The 21,089-nt window shown below is 51.9% G+C and overlaps 1 protein-coding gene across 2 annotated transcripts in view; it reads right to left on the reverse strand.

The window, feature by feature from the left end:
• LOC111150120 (syntaxin 3) overlaps positions 1–19,235 on the reverse strand; it is a 37,805-nt gene extending 18,570 nt beyond the window's left edge. For both annotated transcript variants that reach the window (XM_022507485.1, XM_022507486.1), the window contains exons 1-2: positions 19,178–19,235; positions 4,060–4,143 (exon numbers count right to left, since the gene is read on the reverse strand). In XM_022507485.1, coding sequence (XP_022363193.1) covers positions 4,060–4,143; positions 19,178–19,207 — 114 coding nt within the window. In that variant the 5' untranslated portion in view covers positions 19,208–19,235. The remainder of the gene's footprint in view (positions 1–4,059; positions 4,144–19,177) is intronic.
• Between the last annotated feature and the right edge of the window lie 1,854 nt (positions 19,236–21,089).

Raw genomic sequence — 21,089 nt, forward strand, 5'->3', positions numbered from 1 at the left:
GGCGTGTCATATGGAGCTGTGGCTCTGGAAGTTTTAAAACGTGGCACTGGTTCTTTAATGGTCCTCCCACTAAGAGGCGGTATCTATGCACCGCTCTCGTGAACCTGGCAGGCCTGTGACTGCTCTGACATCCAAGCACAGAAGTGATGTACCATAGGACCTCCAGAGCTGGAACCCTGCGCTGGAGCCCTGAGCCTCCATGTGACAGGGAGGAGAGGAGACCCTGAGGATGCTGAGTTGGCCGGGCTAAGAAACCCAAGCCACAGAGACGGTTCAGGCAGAGGCACTCCAACAGAGGGTCTCTACAGAGATTTCCCTTGAGTCAGCAGACGTTTGAATAAAGAAGTCGCTCTAGGTTCCAGCACCCAGCTGTTCTAGTCTTCCCAACTAAGTCCCCGGAAATCATGGCACAAAAGTCACCCACCTCCGCTGTGCCCTGTGCCTGAATTCCTAATCCATAGACTCTGTCGGCACGATAAAATGGTTGTTTTGACACCCTAAATACTGGGGTGATCTGTCATACGGCAACAGGGAATCAGAACAGACTCTATTTCCCAGTCCCAAGGGAAAAGCCAAGAAGATCAGAGACATACTGACCCAGACCCCCACCACCTCCAACCCACCGCACCAACCTCAACGCAGACGTCTTCACGTGAGAACTGATTACGCACCTTTATTGCTTAAGCCACAGTTACTCAGAAGCACCCCAGGTGGAATGCCGTGGTATGACCCCTAGACAGTCCCAGACCCGGGTCAGAGTCCTCATCCTCCTTCCCACAGGCTGCTGCACCAGCCAGACGGCTAGTCCTTCCACTGCTGGCCTCCCCCCCACCTCCACAAACTGCCACCAGAACGATTTTCCTGAGACAGTCTGTGCCCAGCATTTTCTTAACACCTTCAAAGGCTCCCCTGTCACTCTGAAGCGGTTCATAACCGCAGAAGCAGAAGGCGAAGACTCATCCTCATCTGGACAGACTTCCTGAAGAGCTGGAAGTCTAAGCCATTCCAGGCCCCCTGAACAGGGCTCCCCAGGTGACTCTGAGGGGCAGGTCTAGTTAAAGAACCACCGGGGCCTTCCCTCACCTTCCTCTCTCCCCTGCTGTGCTCCCCTGGGGCCTTGATGTTTCTATCTCGGTGACTCACCAGATAAAGGGACACCAGAGGGCAAAGGACCCTGTCACACCAAATGTTGTTAGTCCCAGCCCTTAACATGCCATGTGAGAGACGTAAGCCTGTGTGTATCCTCGTGAAGGGACGAACGGATACAGAGTAAGCCCCTGATGCTTCTGCCTTCGAGGGCAGGTCCGCTTCCTCTGAAAATGTGTTCTCTCTGCCAACTGTGCAAACAGAGCAAAGAAAATACAGACAGGCACAAATCAGACACTAATTGGAGGTTTATCATTTACTGGCCCCCGGCGTAATCATCCAAGGCCTGGGGACCCAAGAGCCAATTCTTTTCTGTAACGGCTGAGAAGCTGGAGAACCCATTTGAGTTTTACAGTGCAGTGCCCATTCTGAAAACGTCCTGGTCCCATGACTTCACCGGCACCTTGCACCTGCTCCTCTGACCGGGTTGTGATTCACACACTCAGTCCTTGACAAACAGCCGCGGGGACCTGCTTGCTGGAACAAGTCCAGAAAGCAAGGCATATCGCAAGAGTGCCTTCCCAAGCCATCTGTCTGGCTCTATTCCCACAGGATGCACTCAGGGTGTCACCAGCCACATGCAGGGGCCCCTCCTCATGTCCAAACCCCCATTACCTGGCACGTACTTTATCCCACTTTCAAGGCTATTTCCAGTCCACATTCCCAAACACATCAGGAACGGAACAGCGAGCACAGCTCAAACAGATGAAGACATACTGTACGTCAGCCACTGTGCTCGGTACATCTACGTATGTTCTCCATTTACATTTATAATATCCAGCAGGTAACACCACTAGTCCTGCTTTAGAGGAAGCTGGGGTTCAGGGTAGTGAAACAACTTTTCCAAAGTCATGCTGCTGGTCAGGGCGGTGCTGAGATCTGGACCAGGACCCGTGGACACCAGAGCCTACGTGGCCTCTTTCCACAGTCCATGGCCACCCTTACCCCCTCCCCACCGCCACCCCCGCCCTATTGCAGCGTGATCCCCGGGACCCCATCAGATGGAAAGCAGGGGAGTGACATTTACCTAAGCCCAAACAAAGCATTTTCTGGGGGTCAACTCCTTTACTCCCCAACAAATCTGCGAAGTGACTATGTTGCTCCCCGTGTCACAGACCAGCTCACAGAAACTGGGGGAAGTCAAGAAACATGTCCAAGATCACACAGTTAGTAGCAGATAAAGAACTTAACTCCAAAGATGACTCTCTTTCCACCCCACGGTGTAGTCCCCTCCCCCACCCTAAATATGACAGGGTTTGGGTTTGTTTTTTGTTTTTTCCTTTTCCTCAATGACAGAAAAGCATCTGGTAAGAAGAAGGCAAAAAAGAAAAGCAGCCCTCGAGGTCTTGTTAAGATTCCAAAAATGACTCTGATGCAGCCAGCACTTTTCTGTTCAGAGAACCCTTGCCGGATGTGTGATACCCACATTATCCCCGTACCTTGAAAGTACGTACTGACATTCCCAATTTCCAGAGCAGGAATTAGAGGCCAAGGGCGTTAAGTGACTGGACCAAAATCAACTGCTAAGAAATGCTTGAGGAATTGGGACCACGTTGTGGAGGCCCACCATCTTCCCACCTCACATGGGACCCTGCCCTCCGGGGACCCTCATGCTGGCTTACAAGGGGCAAAGCATTGTTTCTGGCAAAGCTGCCTTATCTAAGGGAAGATGTTCTCTAACATCTCTGCTTCTCCAAGGCAAGATCAGAACAAGCTACCGTGCCTACAGGGGTCCTCCCCACCCCTGAAAGGACATGTTCCTGCCACAATCCACACCTGGGACAGCACTGGACTCACAAAACTCAAGTGCTCTTGGGTCTCACAGGGACTCCTTGACCAGAAGGACAGACCCACCCAGGGAGGCGGGGGGCGGGGGGGGGACTGTGGGCGTTCACAGACAACTTCCCCATCAGGCCAGCACGCGCTGCAGTTTGCTCCTACCGGCTAAGGACTCCCACAGATGACCTGCCGTGAACCGCCATGCTATTCAGACAAGAGCTAGAGGGTGACTTCCCACATCTCCGACCTAGAGACGGGAGGTACCCACATTCTTCCTGCAGAAAGAATGTAGTGCTCCTTGTCTTCTTTCCAAAAAAATAAAAAGCCTAAATTAAAAACAAACAAACAAACAAAAAACCCACAGTATGATGGCAGAAACTTCCATCATGGAACTTTTCTTGCTTTTGTTTTGAAGGATTATCCATCAGGCACGTACAGGTCAGATACTACAACCTTACAAACATTATTCCAGGATATCTTCGTAATAACCCCACAGAGGATTATAGTATCGATCCAGATACGGAAACCACATGTGGGAAGGAACCACCACAGGCCAGCAGCAGGGCTGAGATGTGAACCCATGACTCTACTCCACCACTCACCATCGAACAGCAGCGTTCCCCATGAGGACCTTCGAGATCAAAGATTATGTGGATCTACAGATGGGGACAACCCATCTCTGCCCCTGCTGAACTTCCAAAAACATAAACTGCTCGTTTCTTAAGTGTTACAGTTATCACTAGACTTAAGTCAAAGGGCCTGAGTTTTTGGAAACAACAAATCGGATCTATCTGAATCACGGACCAAAAAAAGTAATATTTTTTTCTTCTATACTCTTGACTGTGACACCCATGGTTGATCCTGTATTGAAATCACAAAATTTAGGCAAGAAAGGGTATCATGAAAATGGTGTCATGTAGCATAAGACCTTAAAAACATCTCTTTACGTATAATTTAACCCTCCGCTGACTTTCTCAGTAAGATTAAAGATCCAGCCCCTCCCAAGTATGTATGGAAGAGAATCTCTGGGCAACTGCTTGACCTGGCCGCCCCCACCCCAGAAAAAGACCGACCGTCCTTCGCTACCCTTGAAAGAGCCGAGTTTCCTTATGTACATTCAGGATGGTCTCCTACCTCCGCAAAGAACTCATCCATGAAAGCCGTGTTGTCAATGGCAATCTCGACCTCATCCGTATCATCATCCTGTGTGAGCTGCTTCTGTGGGAGACAGAAAGGAGCAGAGTGAGGCTCAGGACCCGAGACGGGGCTAAGGACACCAAATCCTCACCCAGCGCTACGCCCATACTAAGCATTATACATATAGGATCTCCCTTAAAACTCAGAACAGCTCTGCGAGGCATCAAACTCCAACCTCACACTGTCTGCACTTCAACCACAGCTGCCCCGCTTACTGACTTTTGGCAAGGGGGTGGGGGAGAAAGGGAGGGATGGGTAAGCTACTGACCTCACCGTGCCTCGGCTTCCTTATCTGTAAAATGCGGACAATGCACTAAAGGGGGGGTGGTTAAGAAATGAGACAATGGAGCTAAAACATGTTTTCATTGTGCCTGGCATACTGTAAGTACTCAATAAATGCTAGGTTTTAATGTTGTTGTTACTGTTGTTGTTGGAGGTGGTAGGGTAGTAGTAGGGGTAGTATTATGACTCAATCCAGTTGGAGAACCCAAAACAGAGAGGTTGCATAACTTGGCCACAGTCACACAGTTAAAATGTGGAGACAGATTCTAGCCTGTCTCTTGGATTTGGACCCCATGTTCCCAGCCCCTTCCCCACAGTGTTCAAACGCGTGTCTGCCCTACCAGAGATCTCTATTGGAACAGTTTCTAGCCTCGGTTCCTCCACAGCACTCGCTTCTGATCCTCACAGTAGGAGCAAAGATTTTCCTGTTTTCATAAACCACCTATTGCAAAAAACCCAGCACTGTGTGTTGTTCCCTGTCAGAACGCATGTTTATAAGGAAAAGGAAGCTCTCCCCTCAGCCCCCGGCAACCCCTGGGGACCCCAGCATTCTTGATCTCATTCCACTTCCTCTGCAAAATCACAAAATGGCTATCTAAAGGAACCGCTTCCACTCCCCCTCAGCATCCAGGGCCTCAGCTGTTTCTACGTTCTCCCCAGCACCACATGACACACTGACCACTTTTAAGCACAGAGGGAAAACGGGTCCCTGGCAGTAGAAGTGGGGAGCAACAATTCCCCTACACCTGCTTCTCCACGACCTCCAGGGGGCTTTCTAAACCAAGACATGTCACCCAGACACTCTGAACCCACCAGGGGCCTCTCTTCTCTACCTGCTACCAACCTCCCCACCAACGCACACACACACACCAACCCCACCTTCAACAGATGATGGAATTACTGGGAATTCCCATTGAAATCTGAGACTCTCCAGACACCTGCGGAGTCTGTTCTGACCAGCTGGCTCCCCCATCATGGCATTCTCTGGCTTGTCTGGAACCATCAGCAACCCAAACTTGACAGCCATATTCCAAGAAACTGAATTCAAGGGCAGTGCTACAAGCCCTGAAATCGACTTCCTAAAAAGTCATTCCTTCTGTCCATCTCCTCCAGGGCTGAAAGTCCCATTGCCTAAAAGAGCACACAGGACTCATTAAGGGCTGGCCCCACCCACACTCCACCCTCTAGGATGAACTCTCTAGACCAGGCACTGGCAACTCCTGGCTGTTCCAGGACACACCATTCTTTCATTTGCTCAAATGTCACACAAGGACCAGCTGGAAAAACTGTACTTAGCCTTTAAAAGTCAATCTCAAGCTGTGAAGTGTGTAAACCTGGCGATTCACAGACCTGTACCCCTGGGGATAAAAAGATATTATATGTTTAAAAAAAATAAAATTTAAAAAAAAAAAAAAAAAGTCAATCTCAAGACCAGCTTCTCTGTGTGCCTTCCCTGACACTTCCCCGCTAAGGTCTCAACGCACCCAGCACAACCTACTGTTAATTATTGCTTCACTTATCAATCTTCATCTCCTCCCCACCCCGGCTGTAAACCTCAGGGGGCCAGGGTTGCCTCGTCTACTGTAACAGACACTCTGAGTGTCCCTGCCTGCCCAGAACACCTTGCTCTGTGCAGAGGACCTTCCCAGAATTGTGTGGGGAAGGTAAAGGGGATCGACCTGGACCCCAGCTCCCTGAGGGATATGAACGGCACAGTGAATAGAGCTGAGTCGGCCAGCGGCAGCGCCCAACAGAGACACCTGCTGGTTTTGCAGTCACCCTTGCCTCTACCCTTCCGCAGTGGCACCTCGGCTTCCGGCATGTTCCACAGAGGTTCCTAGCACTCCTCCAATGACCTGAATAGTACTCTTCTAATATTTAGAAAATTCAGTTTTGGAGGAACTGGCTCTTGTCATTCATTCAGGTGTATACTGAGCACTGACCAGGGGCCAGATATGTAAGGAAATGGAATCAGTTTCAGCCCAGTGATAGACTAGCCTCTGCAGAGATGCAGCCTGCACTCGGCAGTTTCTATTTTTTTGTTTGTTTGTTTATTAACATATAATGCATTATTTGTCTCAGGGTTAGCCAGCAGTTTCTGAAGTGGAGACAGAGCACTTCCTTTATCAACTATCATCAGTACGTGGGCCTCTTGGCAGCCTCCAAAGAGAGCTCCGTGTCCCGGGAAGGATCTCTGTGACCCTCACTGGAAAACAAGGTCCCAGTCTTCCTCGGGGAAGGTGAGTTAACAAGTGTTTGTTGAGTTTCCTCTCTACAGACATCATGGAAGTGGGATGAGGCTACCACCCTGGGATGGACGGAGGGAAGTTTCTGGAAGCTGGGAACAACTGTGTCCTGGAGCATGGAAGGCAGGCACCTAGCTGTCCGTCGTGACATAAATCTTTGAGGCCCCTGGAATTTGCACAGACCTTCCCCCCATCCAAGACATCACTTCTTGGCTTGGAGAAGGCCCGGGGGGTGGGGGGGCACAGACTGCTCCATCTCCAGTGAGAGAATGTGTGAGCCAGGAAAAGAGAAGTCTTTGGAAACTCACAACCTGGGTCTAAAACATGTTGTTAATCACTTGCTCGCCGTGAGACCCCAATCAAGTCTCCTACTGCTCTGGGGTTGTTACCTGTAAGTGGTAATAACACTACACACCTTAGGACATTGATGGGCATTGGAAAACAGCACATCTGGAAGGTCTCCAGCACAACACTGGGAACACACCAGTTTCCCTATCACCTTGCCATAAAGACATGTTGTCTAAAAGAGTGAGCTCTCCTCCTTCAAGGAAGTTCTCACACTAACGGCTAGGACAGTAAGGTTGGCTCCAGGGCGTCCAGACGACGTGGGATCCAAGGCTCACATCAGCACATACTAGTCGCCAAGCCTTACACGACTGGTTTAGCATCTCTGAGCCTCAGTTTCCTTACCATAAAATAGGAATAATAGTGTCCACCAATGCTTCTGTGAGGACTCAATAATATTTTAAAGTTCCTTAGGCAACAGACAGCATGTAGTTACAACTCAAAATGCCGCCATATAGAAGATCTAGCCAGCTTCTCTACAGCTGCAACCTGGATTTAAGTATCTTTAAATGGGAAAGGGTGGGGGGCAGGGGGAGATACACGACTCTTAGAGCTGAATGCAACCTTACAGATTCTATCATCAAATTCTCTCACTTAGAGATGGGCAAATCAAGGCCCACAGCCAAACACTGAGTTACGGACACAGCCAGGAAAAGAGCTCAGGTTTCTTGATTCCCATCTTCCCATGTAGAGTCTTTTCCACCAGGCTGTGCCACTTCCAAAAATGTAACATAGCAACATCAACGACAACAGCACAGCTTGAGTCCAGTCAGAGAATCCAACCAAGAGTCTGTCATCACGGGTTATCCGGAGTCATGGGACATGGGGACTCCCACCAGGCTTTTGCACTGGGAGATCTAACTGGTCCCAGGGAGACCCCTTGTCCCTGCTGACACAGCCAAGGCTCTCTGGACTGAGGCCTCAGGGACCCCAAGCATGCAGCACCCTTTCTCTTTGGCCCACAAGACTGAGCACAGCCAAGAAAAGAACTTCACCATCTTTATCAAAGAATCAAGGCGTGTGGTAACAGGAACATTGCAGGAACTGCAACATGGGGCCACAGCAGAAACTCTGAGAACCATGAGCTCGGCCACTTCCTTCCCCTCCCATAGGCACAGCCTCCTGCTGCCCACTCCACCCCCTCCTCCCACCCCAGGAGATGGGAGATCTACCAGGGGGCAGCGCTGGGTCTGTCACCCCTGCCTCCCAAATGTGCCCCACAGTCCTGTGAAGGAGCCGTGACCACAACCTCCTCTGCAGAGTGGGGAGAATTCAGGGCCCTAGAGCACAAAGTGCAGGGGCCAAAGCCCTAATTCCCCTCACTCCACACTAACCGCCTTCTCTGTTAACCTCAGTCCATTGGACTTGGGTCCCCCTCGTTAGCTTCTTTAATGAAAACATTCGCCACCCATAGACCCCCTGGCCACGACCCCCTAGCTGCTTCACGCTCATCATGTCAGTGAGCCCCGACCATGTTTTATAGTTGAGGACCTGCAAGTCATGGACATTCTAAGTAACCCCGGGGTCTCCCAGCCACTGATCTGCAGCGTCTAGGCGCACACCTGGGTTGTCTGTCTTATGCCCTTGTTATTCCAGTGCACCTTCCCAAAGCGGCCTATCGCCCAGAGCAACCAGCAGCCACAGCGAGCAGCAGCCCAGCTGGGCGCTTGTCTAATTAAGCCTGGGTTTTCTCACCAAGTAAGGAGCTTAGCTCTCCAGCCCCGCTTTGTGGAACCCCAGGACATTCGAGATGTGCCTCCCAAACCACCCAGGGAAGCCAGGGAGGGGCAATCAAGCAGGCAGGCTCTTCCCTACTCTGAAATCTGCACACCTTCCCTTTTATCTGCTTTATACCCCAGGGCTGAATACAACAGTGCATTTGAAGAGTCCTGTTGTCAAAAAAGAAAGGAAGAAAAAAGGAAGCGGGCAAGCAAACCAGCAAGCTTAGCTAGCCAGGAAACCACAGGCTTCAACAAATAGATGCTTTCTGGAGAATAGAGATAGAGAAAGAAAGCCCCTCCCTCCTTTCCAGGTACAAACTTCCAGTTATGAAATAAATAAGCCACGGGGATGAAAGATATGGCACAGGGATTATGGTCGATATGGTCATAACGTTGTATGGGGACAGAGGGTAATTACACTTACTGTGGTGAGCTCTGCGTAACACAGAGAGTTGTCACAATCACTATGTTGTATGCCTGAAACTAAGATATCATATTTTGACAGTACTTTAATTAAAAATGAAAAAAAAAAACCAATACGGCTGCAATGTAAGTCGAAATCAGCAGCTATTCCTCAAGGATCATACACATCAGAGCAGCAAGACAGAGGGGAGGGACAAAGAAAGATACAGGGAGCCATCCCAAATGAAGAAGTCCCCAATTCCTGCGTTGCCACAGCTGCCAGGCCACAGGAAGACAGGAGGGTCCCGGGACATGCCAGAAGGCCCAGGAGCTTTCCGGAATGCTTCGGGATGAGGGAATACTCAGAGGGGAAGGCACTAGCAGTCTGGACTAGGAAGGAACATCTGGTCCTTAACTTCCCCCAGTGGGGTATTAAAGGATTGCCGCTGGAGGGGGGGGCAGGGCTCTCCTGGCTCAAGCAGGTGAACACAAATTTGTACACTTCCTCCTCCACGTGCGGGAATAGCTCTTTGCTTGGGAGCTACACACTCCTCTTCATAAACCCGGATTCTCCCCCAGTTAAATTCAAAGAGACAATGGCATGAGACTTTCCCTGTCCTTGCTGCCCCCTCCCCCATCCACTTCCCTCTGGAATGAGGGTCTGTGGATTCCCAGAGACAAAGAGCACCAATGACAAGGATTCTAAGTGTGTGCGCGCGCACACACATGCCCACGACACACTGCCCAACATCTGGTTTTTCCAGTCCCACTATTAAAAGAGCCAGAAATTCTGAGTAAGCGTGTCAGCTCTCAAGAGGTACTCGGTGCTCGTGTTCCCCACTTACAGCGGCCGATGGCCCTTCTCCAACACCCATGTTCCCTCCCAGCCTGTTTTCTCTTTCAGTGAAAGCCTCCAGGGGGCACTTCCCCTTCTGACCGAAGCCTGTCAGAGGAATCAAGAGGAAATCAATGGTGAACAACACCCTAGTGAGCCTCGCACTTTTACTTTCAAGATGTCTTCTGGATGAGTAACCTGAGGCCCACAGTGGCCCTGTCTGGAAAATGAAGAACTGAGGAACCAGCCCGGGGCCAGGCTGGCCAACAAGGCCAGCGAGTCCGTGGACAACTGAACAGGAACCAAAGTCCCTGACGGCCCCACGCCACAGGTTCTGCCTCAACAACACTACTTCTTGTAGTAGGTGTCTATTTCGTCACTGACACTCTCGTGGTTCCAAATAGATCACATCACTGTCACGTCAGCCCTCAGAGGGACAAATACTATTCTCTCCACTGACAGACGAAGCCACCTCTCGAACAGGCAGGTGAAATACCATGTCCCCAGGGCTCTGGCCAGTAACGGCAGCAGGACGGCTTGAAAGCAGGTCCGTGGGGACCAGGGCCCCAGTCCCTGCCCTCCGCACTCGACCTGAAGATCCTTCCCACTCCAGCTCCTGACACATCCTCGCTGACTTCAGGGGACGCTGGGAACTAGATTAATCTATATGCATGAATGAAAAAGTTACCAGAACAGGGGCGCCTGGGTGGTTCAGTCAGTCAGACAGGTCATGATCCCAGAGTCTTAAGATCAAGCCTGATGTCGGGCTCCACACTTAGCACAGAGTCTGCTTGGGACTCTCTCTCCCTCTCCCTCTTCCCCTACCCTCTCTCTCTCTCTCTTTTCCCCCAAAATAAATAAATAATTTATTTAAAATTTATCCACGCATGAAAATCCTATGAATCTTACACACCTATACAGAGACACACAGATACATCTGACATCCCAGGTTGAGAACCCAGCTCTGCAACTCAGCTGCTGTGTGATCTCAAACAAGTCACTGAACCACTCTGGTGGGGCTCCCTCCTCTGCAACATGAAGAATCTGCTCACGGAACTGTTGTGAGGATTAAATGAGTCAATACACGTAATGTTGAGAGCAGTGCTGTGTACATATTAAATGCCCAAGACCATGCCACCTAATCTAGAACCGGGCCTGTGTCCTCTGAACAGAGTTTCTACCAAAGGTGGTAGAAATAAATAATACCAATTCTCAGGTGGGGACAGAAGGTCCCTCAGCCGGAACTGAAACTTCCTTCATTTATTTGAATGAAGTCATTTTTCTGGAATATGCATTTAAAGAAATAAAGCTGTCTCTGAATTTTGCTTCCGCCAACTTCTAGCAAATTTTGATATCCACTACTCTTATTATCACTCTAAACATTTTGTCATTTCCTTTTTGGTTTCTTCTTAATCCAAGAGTTATTTAGAAAGATGTTTTAAATTTCTAAAGCAGGTAAGCCCCCCAGGGGGAGGGGGCAGGAGCAGGGGGGATGATTACTGTATTGTTCATTTTATTATGTCATCATCAGAGAACATGGCCTAAAGGATTTCATATTCTGTGCAATCTGACATATATTTTCTTCATGTCTTCATACACGGTCAGTATTTTTCAGTCTTCTACATGTGTTTGAAAAGATCCTGCTTTCCATTCGTTGGATATAAAAATCATTGAAGTTTCATTCCCAGTGCCGTGTTAATTGCCAACTGTTTCTGCTTCTCGGGACCTGAGCTAGGTCTGGGGAAGGAACAGTGAAAAGGGATGGAAGTTCACCCAAAGAAAAGGAGGAAGGAGGAAAACGTCCTCTGGGTAGATGTCTATACAGATGAGGAATCTGTGGTAAGGGGTTAATTCGTCCAGAATCACACGGCTAACATGGAACAAAGCCAGGATGGAACCCTGCTGGTCCAATCCATTGGGTTCATGGTGCATGAACTTAGAAAGATGATGGGATGTCACAGCCCACCCCACAGCCACATATCCTCTTTCCCACTACGAGGTCCCATCCGTTCATTCACCCAACAGTATTTACTGAACAACCATCATTTGCCAGACAACAGTACAGACACTGGAGATGCACAGACCAAGTTTAGCACGCCCTGTCCTCCAGGACCTCACTAGCTCCGATGGGAGGCACACCAGTCGTTACAACCCCACATGGTGAGCGAGGATAGCACTAAAGGAATCACACACCCAGGAGAAGACGGGGTTCCCAACCTTGCCTGAATCCTAGGGGATTCCCTCCTGGGGAGGAGAAACATCTATTAGAGAATGTTACAAAGGTGACCCCTTGGGGAAATGCTAAAAGATGAGTAGGTTTACCCAAAGGATACCTGCAGGAAGGCCACGGGAGTGAGAAGCCCACCCCTCTTCCTGTGTCCTCTCACATCCCAGGAGCCATTCAAAGAGACTAAAAAATATCTTCTGCTTCCCCCTGGACAGGTCAGGTCCCCTTCCAGCTCTTGCCCCTACTCCAGCCTGTCTTCACTCTTTTCTGACTTCCTCTCCCTCCGCACCCCACCCTTCGACACCCCCACAGCACCCCGTTCTCAAGGACACAGAATGGAGGAACTAACACCATCTTCTTCTCTACTCATCCCCAGCCTCCTGCTCAACACTTCCTTTCCACCCCATCCCATCACGATCCTTCTAGAACGCTTCACTATTAGGTACCCGAGGTCCCATCTACTGAGCGCTCCCCATGGGCTGAGGACTCGTCTAAGACATGCACTTTACCTTTATCATTTAACCTCTACAGCGATCTTCTGGGGACCCTCCCCATGTTACAGCTGAGAAAATAAAAGCAGAAAGATGTCAAGCAACCTTCCCAAGATAGCGCAGATGGTGAGTGCCTGAGCCAGGAGAGCCCTTGCTCCCACCGCCACGAGCAACGCCTCCAACCGCCACTACACCCCCGCGCAGGCCTGCAGCGCCGGCCTCCCGAAACACTCTTCCAAGGCATGAAAACACACAAGCCATACCAACCAGGCCGGAAAACAAAGAATGACAGAGAAAGCGTCACAGGCCAGGGACGGTGAAGGAAGCAGGACACCCAACTGCCATCCAGAGTCCTGGACCAGAGCCCAGGTCAGAGACAGGGACATTCGTGGGAAAACGAGTGGAATCCAAATCCAGTCTGGAGTTCGGTGAGTAGTAACAGGCCAACATTGGTTCCTGAGCTTTGGCAAGCATAGCATCAAAATGGAAGGCGTCATCCAGGGAAGACACCAGACGCAGGTAGACAGCGTCTCTCGGCCCTGTCTCTCTAATTTTTCTGTAAATCCAAAATTAGTCCAAAGTTACAAGTTTATTTTTTTTAAAAAAGCAAGCCCAATGCCCCACTGAGTTGCCCTGACCCAGGCAGCTAAGCACCCCAGAGAGCAGCTGTTCCCCTCACCTCCTTTAGGTTGAACCGCATTCACAGTGCCCGCAGGGGAACGCTGCCATGGAAATGGCCCATTGCCGGAAAACTGGCTGACCTGACCAGGGAGACTGGGGACACTGGTGACAGGAGGAAGCCACAGAGACCTGAGATCCAAGTGGCTGTAGGTATGGCCCCTCGGGGGCTCCAGAATCCCAAGTCAGCTCATGTGCAGACCTTCCCCATTCATTCACCAGATGCATGGTCTGCGGCCGCCCCTGCTGGGGGCTCTATGGTCTGTGCTCCCCCAGATAGCACACACACCAGGCAGGCAGCTTCCGACACTCAGTCCCTGCTGTTACCCACCAACAAGAATAAAGAGTTCGAGGAATGGGAAGTGCTGCCCACTCGGGGTCTGGAGGCTGCCCTGTGGTGACCCTGGACTGGAGCATTAAGAGGTGTCTAAGACTTTGCCAGGGGAGAAATGGGGTGAGCTACATTTTCACCCGTGGCATCCACATCTTCTCTTTCATTGTCCTTCTGAATGGGGCCATGCTCCATGATGAACCAGGCTGAGGGTTTAGCAACAGCTAGGAGCCTCAGAACTCGACCATCCTGTCCTTGAGGATGGAAATGGTGACCCCTGGCTTCTTAAGCAAAGTCACAGGCTTCCTGAGTAAATGCTGCATTTCACCAACCCACAGGGACTAGAGAGGAAAGCCGAAGCCCTAACGATGTCAGTAAGGGCTGTGTAAGGGCCAACCATGGATTTGTCAATACACAATACACAAATGTTGGCTAGATGACCACCATGCAGAGTGCCAGGCACTGGGGCCCCACAGGAATCCCCTCTCTGCCACTGCATCAAGGGGCATGCAGTGCAGTGTAGCTGGGAGAGGATCAAATACGAACGCAGGAAAACCTAAAAAAGCCAGACATGTTTGATTCTTGATCCCAACATTTCCTAGCTGGGAATGTCAATCAAATCTGAGCTTCAATCTCCCTACCTGTGAAATGTGAATCATATAAACCGCCACCTTTCCTTGCACAGTTGACAGGGTTAGAGACAACGTCCGTAAGGCCCCTAACACAAGTCCTGTCAGAGAGTCAGTAGCTGCTCAATAAAAGGTCATTTTTACAGCAGCTGATGATATGGTGACAACAAGGAAGAGAATTAACAATTTTAAGATTTTATTTTTAAGTCATCTCTACACCCAGTGGGGGCTCGAACTCACAAGCCTGAGATTAAGGATAGTCTGCTGTAGAGTCCCAGCCAGCCAGGTGGCCCTAGAATCATCAATCTTAAAGACAATAGGACCTAGGAGACAAAGAGTCCAATTCATGAAAAAACAAATGAAGGTGGTTTCAAGCCTGCTTCGTGGTGACAAAAACCCCACTGGCCTCACAGGGGAGAGGCATTTGCCACAAAGCAGTGTGGACCATGTGGGCACCTGGAATGGAGGGAGGAGATCCAGGCTGCAGTTAGGGAGGGTGAGTGTAAAGAATGCGTTTTGGAAGATAGGTAGGAATTTTGACAGTTGGAGAAGGGAGAGAGAATGACACAAACAAGCATTTCTCCCCCAGCTTCTGCCAGGCCCCGGCGTCCCCCTCACTCCCAGGAACAAAAATAAATCTAATCCCCTTCTCTCGTCCAAGCGTCCAAGCGTTTTCTCTTCTGGCCTCTGGCTGATGAGTCTGTAATCCCTGCTCAATCCCCTGTCACTCATCCCAGTGGGGCCTCCTGTCTGCTCCAGCTCAACCGCTCTCCCATGGGGTGAATCCTCCCAGAAAGAAACCACTGACCAGTGAGAAATCTTATCACTAAAGGACAGAAGCTCAGTGAAAAGGCTCTTAAGTTGAATTTGGTGAAGAGATTCTCAAATCAGGATGTCAAGATTTGGTTAGGAGCCAAAGCACCTGGCACACAATAGGAGCCCAATCTATATTTACTGAATGAAGTAAGCTTTAAATGGAAAGTACAGCCTCATGCTTCTGACGGGGTTACCCTCGAACCCTTACCATCAGGATCCCTCCCATCCCAAGGAGACCCCAGAACGTCAAATGTGACAGGAGGCCAAGGAGCCTTTGGGGGATGCAGTAAGACACAGACAGAAGAGAAAGAAAAAAGAGTCCATCTGGCCTTTCGAGCCCCACGTGGTTGATTTCATCAGTGTGTCCCTATTGGCACTGGCTTTGGAGGGCCCGATGTACCCCAAGTTATTTCCAGTCCTTCACAGGCCAACTTCAGGGGTCCAAAGTCCTTGACCTCGATTCCCAACATCACTGGCTTCCCTGCTATCATAACCTACCTTTGATTTGGGTTCTTCTCTTATACATGACCATTTACTCTTTAAGACCCAGACTCTGTGTCCTAATTCTGTCTAACATGATGTCCAGGAGGAAGAGGTCCAAGAGGATGAGGCTGAGCCTTCCCAGCACATACAAGTCCCAAAGCACTGATCGTGGTGAAGAAGGGAAGCGCTCACCAGCGGGAGAGTGGCTCAGAAAATCCCAGATCCTCCCCTCTCGGGAGATTTTACGTGTCTTGGAGAGATGAGACTTGGTCTCAACAAAACCAGCTAACTATCCCTTCTGGGAAGCACCCTCTAGTGCCTTGTCCCCAGAGGCCGGTCAACCGGGTCTTCCCACGGTAGCGTCCCCAAGGACGGTATTGTCATCTTCTGCTTCTCCTGCATCTCCCTGTGAACTTCCTACAAACATGCAGGAACAGGCGGTAATCACCAGTAAAGCCCAGTACCCATCACTGGTGCTTGGGCCATGGTAGGTGCTCGGTACATGTTTGCTGAATGAAAAGGGAGCACGGACAGGAACTGCACGGACTCCAAGCACCCCAAAGTCGGCTAAGTGAGAAATCAGTAAGAACCACCTTGTGAGACGGGCTGGGGGTAAGCAGTGCCCATTTCTGGCAAGCCTGTCCTCCTCCCCGGGGAAGCAGGCTGCTGACTAAGACTACCAGGAAGAGCAGGGAAAAGGATGAGTCAGGTCTTGTGACCCTGGCCTCTGGGAGGGACGCCCCTCAGTATGGACGGTGCTCCCAGCAGGTCAGGTTGAGGAACTCACATGTCCTATGGCGGGTGATTATCTCAGATTATCTCATTCAACTTCCACAACGGCGCTATGGGGACCGCACAATGACCCACTTTATGGGTGCAACCCTGAGACTTCAGTCCTAGAAACCCCAGAGCCTCACCTCACCTAGAATCGACTCACACACAACAAAGCATCCACACATCATTAGGGTGGATGAGGGCCTGAAATCTTTTCATTTGCCTTCACTGCTCAAATTCCTACAATGTTCAACATCCCACAAGCTTCCTGCCTCACCCTGCCCCCACCCCCCACCTCCGGCTTGAGGGTTCCCAACCTCTCTGGCCAGCCCAGTCCGTCCTTGGGCAGCTCTCACTACTGACAAAGCTTTTGTGCAGAGTCCTTCTTTCTACACATCAACGTCAATCTTGTTTTATCTACAAGGAGGAAAGCTAATCTCCTGCACGTGACAGCCCTCCAACTATCTGGAGGCAGTTATCAGCTCACCTCCCCGAAAGGTTTAGAAAGATCCCACAGAGAAGACTGCACAGGACCGCTCCCTGTGAAACGGGTTTCATGCGGGGTAATGAATGTCCTTCACCGATGAAAGCAATCAGAGGGAGGGTTACCCTGCTGCAGGGAAGGCACCTCTTACCGGCAGGGGGCTGGGGGCAGGGTGTGGACTAGAAACAAAAATCCAAGCAAACTTGAACAGACTTCACAGAAGACGTGAACCAGGAGGGGCTTCTGAGTGAACGCCAAGTTCTTGTTTAACAAAAGAGGAACAGAGAAGCAGAAGGATAAAGGATAGGAAGGAACACAGCTCTTCAGTGGCTGGGGGACAATCAGAACCTTTGAACCTGCAGCCTGGTCCTCTCTGCTCCGCTCCGGCCGTCTCCCAGCTCCAAAACACTAGGGCGGCACCCTGACCTTCCCTGGAGGTGAAGCTCCATTTGACAGCGGGTGACAAAGAGGCTCAGGGAACCAACCAAAAGGACTTGCTTGGCTTTCCTGGCAAGGAAACTTAGAACTCAAAAGTTCTCTGCTATTTGTTGACAGTAGGCTTAAAAGGGGCTGTGGGCTATCTTCCTCTGGAAAGGGATTTCCTAACATAAGAAAGGGAGTTGCCTCTGCCACGGGTTCAGTTCAGCGCCGTTTTAGGACTGGTGGGTGTGCTGGCCGATAGAGGAAGAGCTTCAAAACCACACTCCTCTTTCCTCCCTGCCTCCCCAACCAGCACAACTCGAGTCCGGTGGAGAGCGTCAGGAGCCTGGGTTCCTCTCCGGGTTGTGCCCTGCCCAGCTCTGGGATACCCCTCCTACCCAAGCTGGGCTCTACTTGCCTCTTGTATGAAAATAGGGGCAATAAAATCTGTCCCGTCAGTGACCAGGATGTTATCAGGCTCAGATGACAAGGCGAGCGGGAGGCAGGGAGTCTCCCTCCCACTCTCTGCAGCTATGCCTTCTGCATCCCCCGTTCCCCATCACCCTGGCCCCCTCTGCAGCCCTAAGACCCAGAGCTGGGAGAGCAGGCGAGGGGGGCATGAAGGTCCCACCAGAGACAAGGGAGGAGAAAGAAATACCAACCCAATGCCCTCCCGGCAGTCCCTCATGCTTGTAGGAGGACTGGATTTTTCCAAAGAGCTTTTACAGCTATCAGCGTAATATTTACCGTGTATTAATCCTACCTGTGCTCTGCACCTTGCAAAGGGCTCTGTGTGCTCTCCCACTACCAGTCCTCACAACCACACACTTTACAGATGACAAAACTAGGCTCCGAGTAAGCAGTGCAGCTAGAAGGCAAACCCAGTTCTATATATTCCTGTGCTCCCCAAAGCTGAATGTGGTTTTGCCTCACTTGGGGAGATTCCTGAGTAATCAGACTGATTTTGTAGGTCCAGGCAGGGCGGAGATGGGGAGAGGCCTAGGCTTCTCACTACCTAACAAGCTCCCAGGTAGAGGGATTGCTCTGTTATCTGTCAAAGGCTAGATTTAAAATTCTATAAAGACAGAACCTGTGTCACCCAATCCCCAGGGCTTAGCACAGGGCCTGCCCCACAGAATATAGAATGAGTCAATAACTCAAATACCCACGCTTTAACAATTCTCTACATCAAGTCCCATTATGTCATTTGATATCATAACAAATCTCTAAGGCATGATCATCCTCACTCAAAAGATAAGGAAACAGAAGCTCAGAAGGGTAAGTAGACTGTTTTTCAGCTTTAGTGCAGTGGGACCAAAGACGGAGGTGTCAGAAGGATGGGGGAGAAATTAATAATTATAGACCTCGGAATGGCAGGGAGCAAAGCCCATCCTGGCACGTGACCAGCTCCCAGCTCAGGAGGTCACCCAGGAACTCTGAGCTGCTCCGGGTGGGGAGGGGCAGCCCGACTCGACGCCCCACTATGGGAGACAAGGAGGGTAAGAGGAGGCCGATCCTGGGCAGAGTGCCAGGCAGTAGCAGGCAGGTGGAGATGACCCCTGACTTCACAGAGAATCCCGCTGGGCTCAGGCAGCCCTCGCCCGCAGACCCCAGCTCTGGAGTGACACTGTCCAGCTTGGAGGAAGGGGGCTGGGCGGGGGAAGAGCGGCAGGCATCCACGGAAATCACAGGCCAGGGATGAATCACCGGCACATGACCCCGAAAAGAAGGGGAGGGGGGTGAGGAAGGGGCGCGGATGCAGCTGGAGCTCCGGAAGCTCAAGCCTCGCGCGGGGGCCCCCTCTAGCCCCGATGTGGGGAGCAAAGGGAAGGCCCGGTCCCGCGCAGCTGCAGCCCCCGGCCCGCCAGTTCCCGAGGGCGACGGGACTCACGGCCTTCAGCTGCTCCAGCCGGTCCTTCATCCTGGTGCCCAGGCGCCCCGAGGCAGGTGAGCGCGTCCCAGGTGAGCGGCCGGAAGTGGCGGCCGGCAGGCCGGGGCTACAGAACTGGAGGCGGAGGCGGGCGGCGGCCGCGGGCTAGGAGGAGCGTCCGAGGCCACTGGAGGCTCCGCCGCGCCACCCCCTCCGGCCCCGCCGGCGCCGAGCGCTCCAAATCCGGCTCCCGGGCCGGCGCCGGCGCGCAGCGCAGATCCGCCCGGCGGGCCCGCCCCTCACCTGGGCCGCGCCCCGTGCTCCTCCTTAAAGGGCCCGAGCCGGTCCCCGCCCCCACGGCTCCCGCTACCCGCGCGGCGGCCCCCTCAGGGGGCGGGGAAGTCCTGAGGGAGGGCCGGGCCCGCGGGACCGACGGACAGCCCACCTTTTCCGTACGCCCGTACGCCCGCCCGCCCGCCGTTCCCCGGCTGCTCCAGGCTGTGCCGAGCCCAGCTCCAGCCCCGCGCGGTCGGGCGAACCGAGAACTCGGGTGACGCGCTTTGCGCCTCCCAGGTGGGAGGGAGAACCAGGCGTCCCGCCCGGAGGAAGGGCGCTCCAGGTGCCGGAGTTGGCCGTCCAGGGGCCTGCGGGTGGACGCTGTGGACGCGCGTTCCTAGAGGAAATAACTGGGAATGCGACGGGACGGGACGGGGCAGGTGGGGGCGAAGAATTTGGGTCTGACACAGCCGGCAGTCGGGGCTCCTCCGAGGAAGGGGCGCAGTCCAGCGCTGAAGCCAGCACCTGCTGCTCAGAATGTGTGCAACTTTGGGGAAGTCGCCGTTTCGCTAGGGGACTCCGTTTCCGCGTCTGTAAGGCGGAGTGAATCCCCACTTGGGTGTGCCGTGAGGCCCGGGCGACGGTGGAGGAATGACTGGCTCGCGCCGCAGAGCGCGGGGTGCTAAGATGGAGACGCGCGTATCTCTATTTGGAAAGGTGAAGTCGCCTCGGCTCCTCCGCGGTGCGGGTCCGCAGGTGGGATGTGTCTTCTGACAAAGTGGGCGGGTTCTTCGTGCTGACCCCTCCCTCCATGCCCCACCCCACGCGCCCTTCCCTCTTTCCCATTCGTCTTCCTCCTGCGGAACCAATGATCTATCCAGCCGCGGGCCGCGCTCCGCCAGTGGGATTGGCGTTCCGGAGACTGAATTCTCAAGTCAGGAGGAGACTATGTGCTCTGTATTCAGGTTAAAAGGCTGTAAGTACTGAGGGTTGATGGGGGGAGGGGGGTTGGGAGAGGGGGGTGGGGTTTTGGACATTGGGGAGGCTATGTGCTACGGTGAGTGCTGTGAAGTGTGTAAACCTGGCGATTCACAGACCTGTACCCCTGGGGATAAAAATATATTATATGTTTATAAAAAATAAAATTAAAAAAAAAAAGGCTGTAAGTACTTTCGTCATTCTAACAGAACTTTGCCCTCTTCTGCGATCTCAGTGCTTGCTCCATGCTGACTTCATCGCCTCCCATAAAGATACTGTCTGCAGGCGGTCGGTGGATGAACTCTGGTTCTCAGCCCAGAAGTTCCCTGTAGGGTCGCTTCCTTCCATCCCCGGCCTTCCCTTAGAGGGGTTCCCGACCTTGATAAAGGAAGGCTTCTGCGCCCCCTGGTGGTCATACATGGAAAAGGTGAGTAAGTCAGAAACCGTATCCCACCTTCCCTTAAATTTTTGTTAGTGGGGATGGATAGCTGGGTCCCGCGCCTTAGAAAAAGAGAGTCTCCTGAGGGAAACAGATATTTGAACAGCTTTACATTAAAGTCTGGAAAGGGCCATAGGACTCTGGAATAAGGAGCAAGGATAGCCGTTCAGCTTCTGCCTGAACACAACCACAGATGGAACATTCAAGGCCTCCTTGTTAAAGATCATTGTTTTTAAAAAG

Source organism: Enhydra lutris, unplaced genomic scaffold (assembly GCF_002288905.1).
Source record: "Enhydra lutris kenyoni isolate GAN:26980312 unplaced genomic scaffold, ASM228890v2 scaffoldscaffold22, whole genome shotgun sequence".
Lineage (NCBI taxonomy): Eukaryota > Metazoa > Chordata > Mammalia > Carnivora > Mustelidae > Enhydra > Enhydra lutris.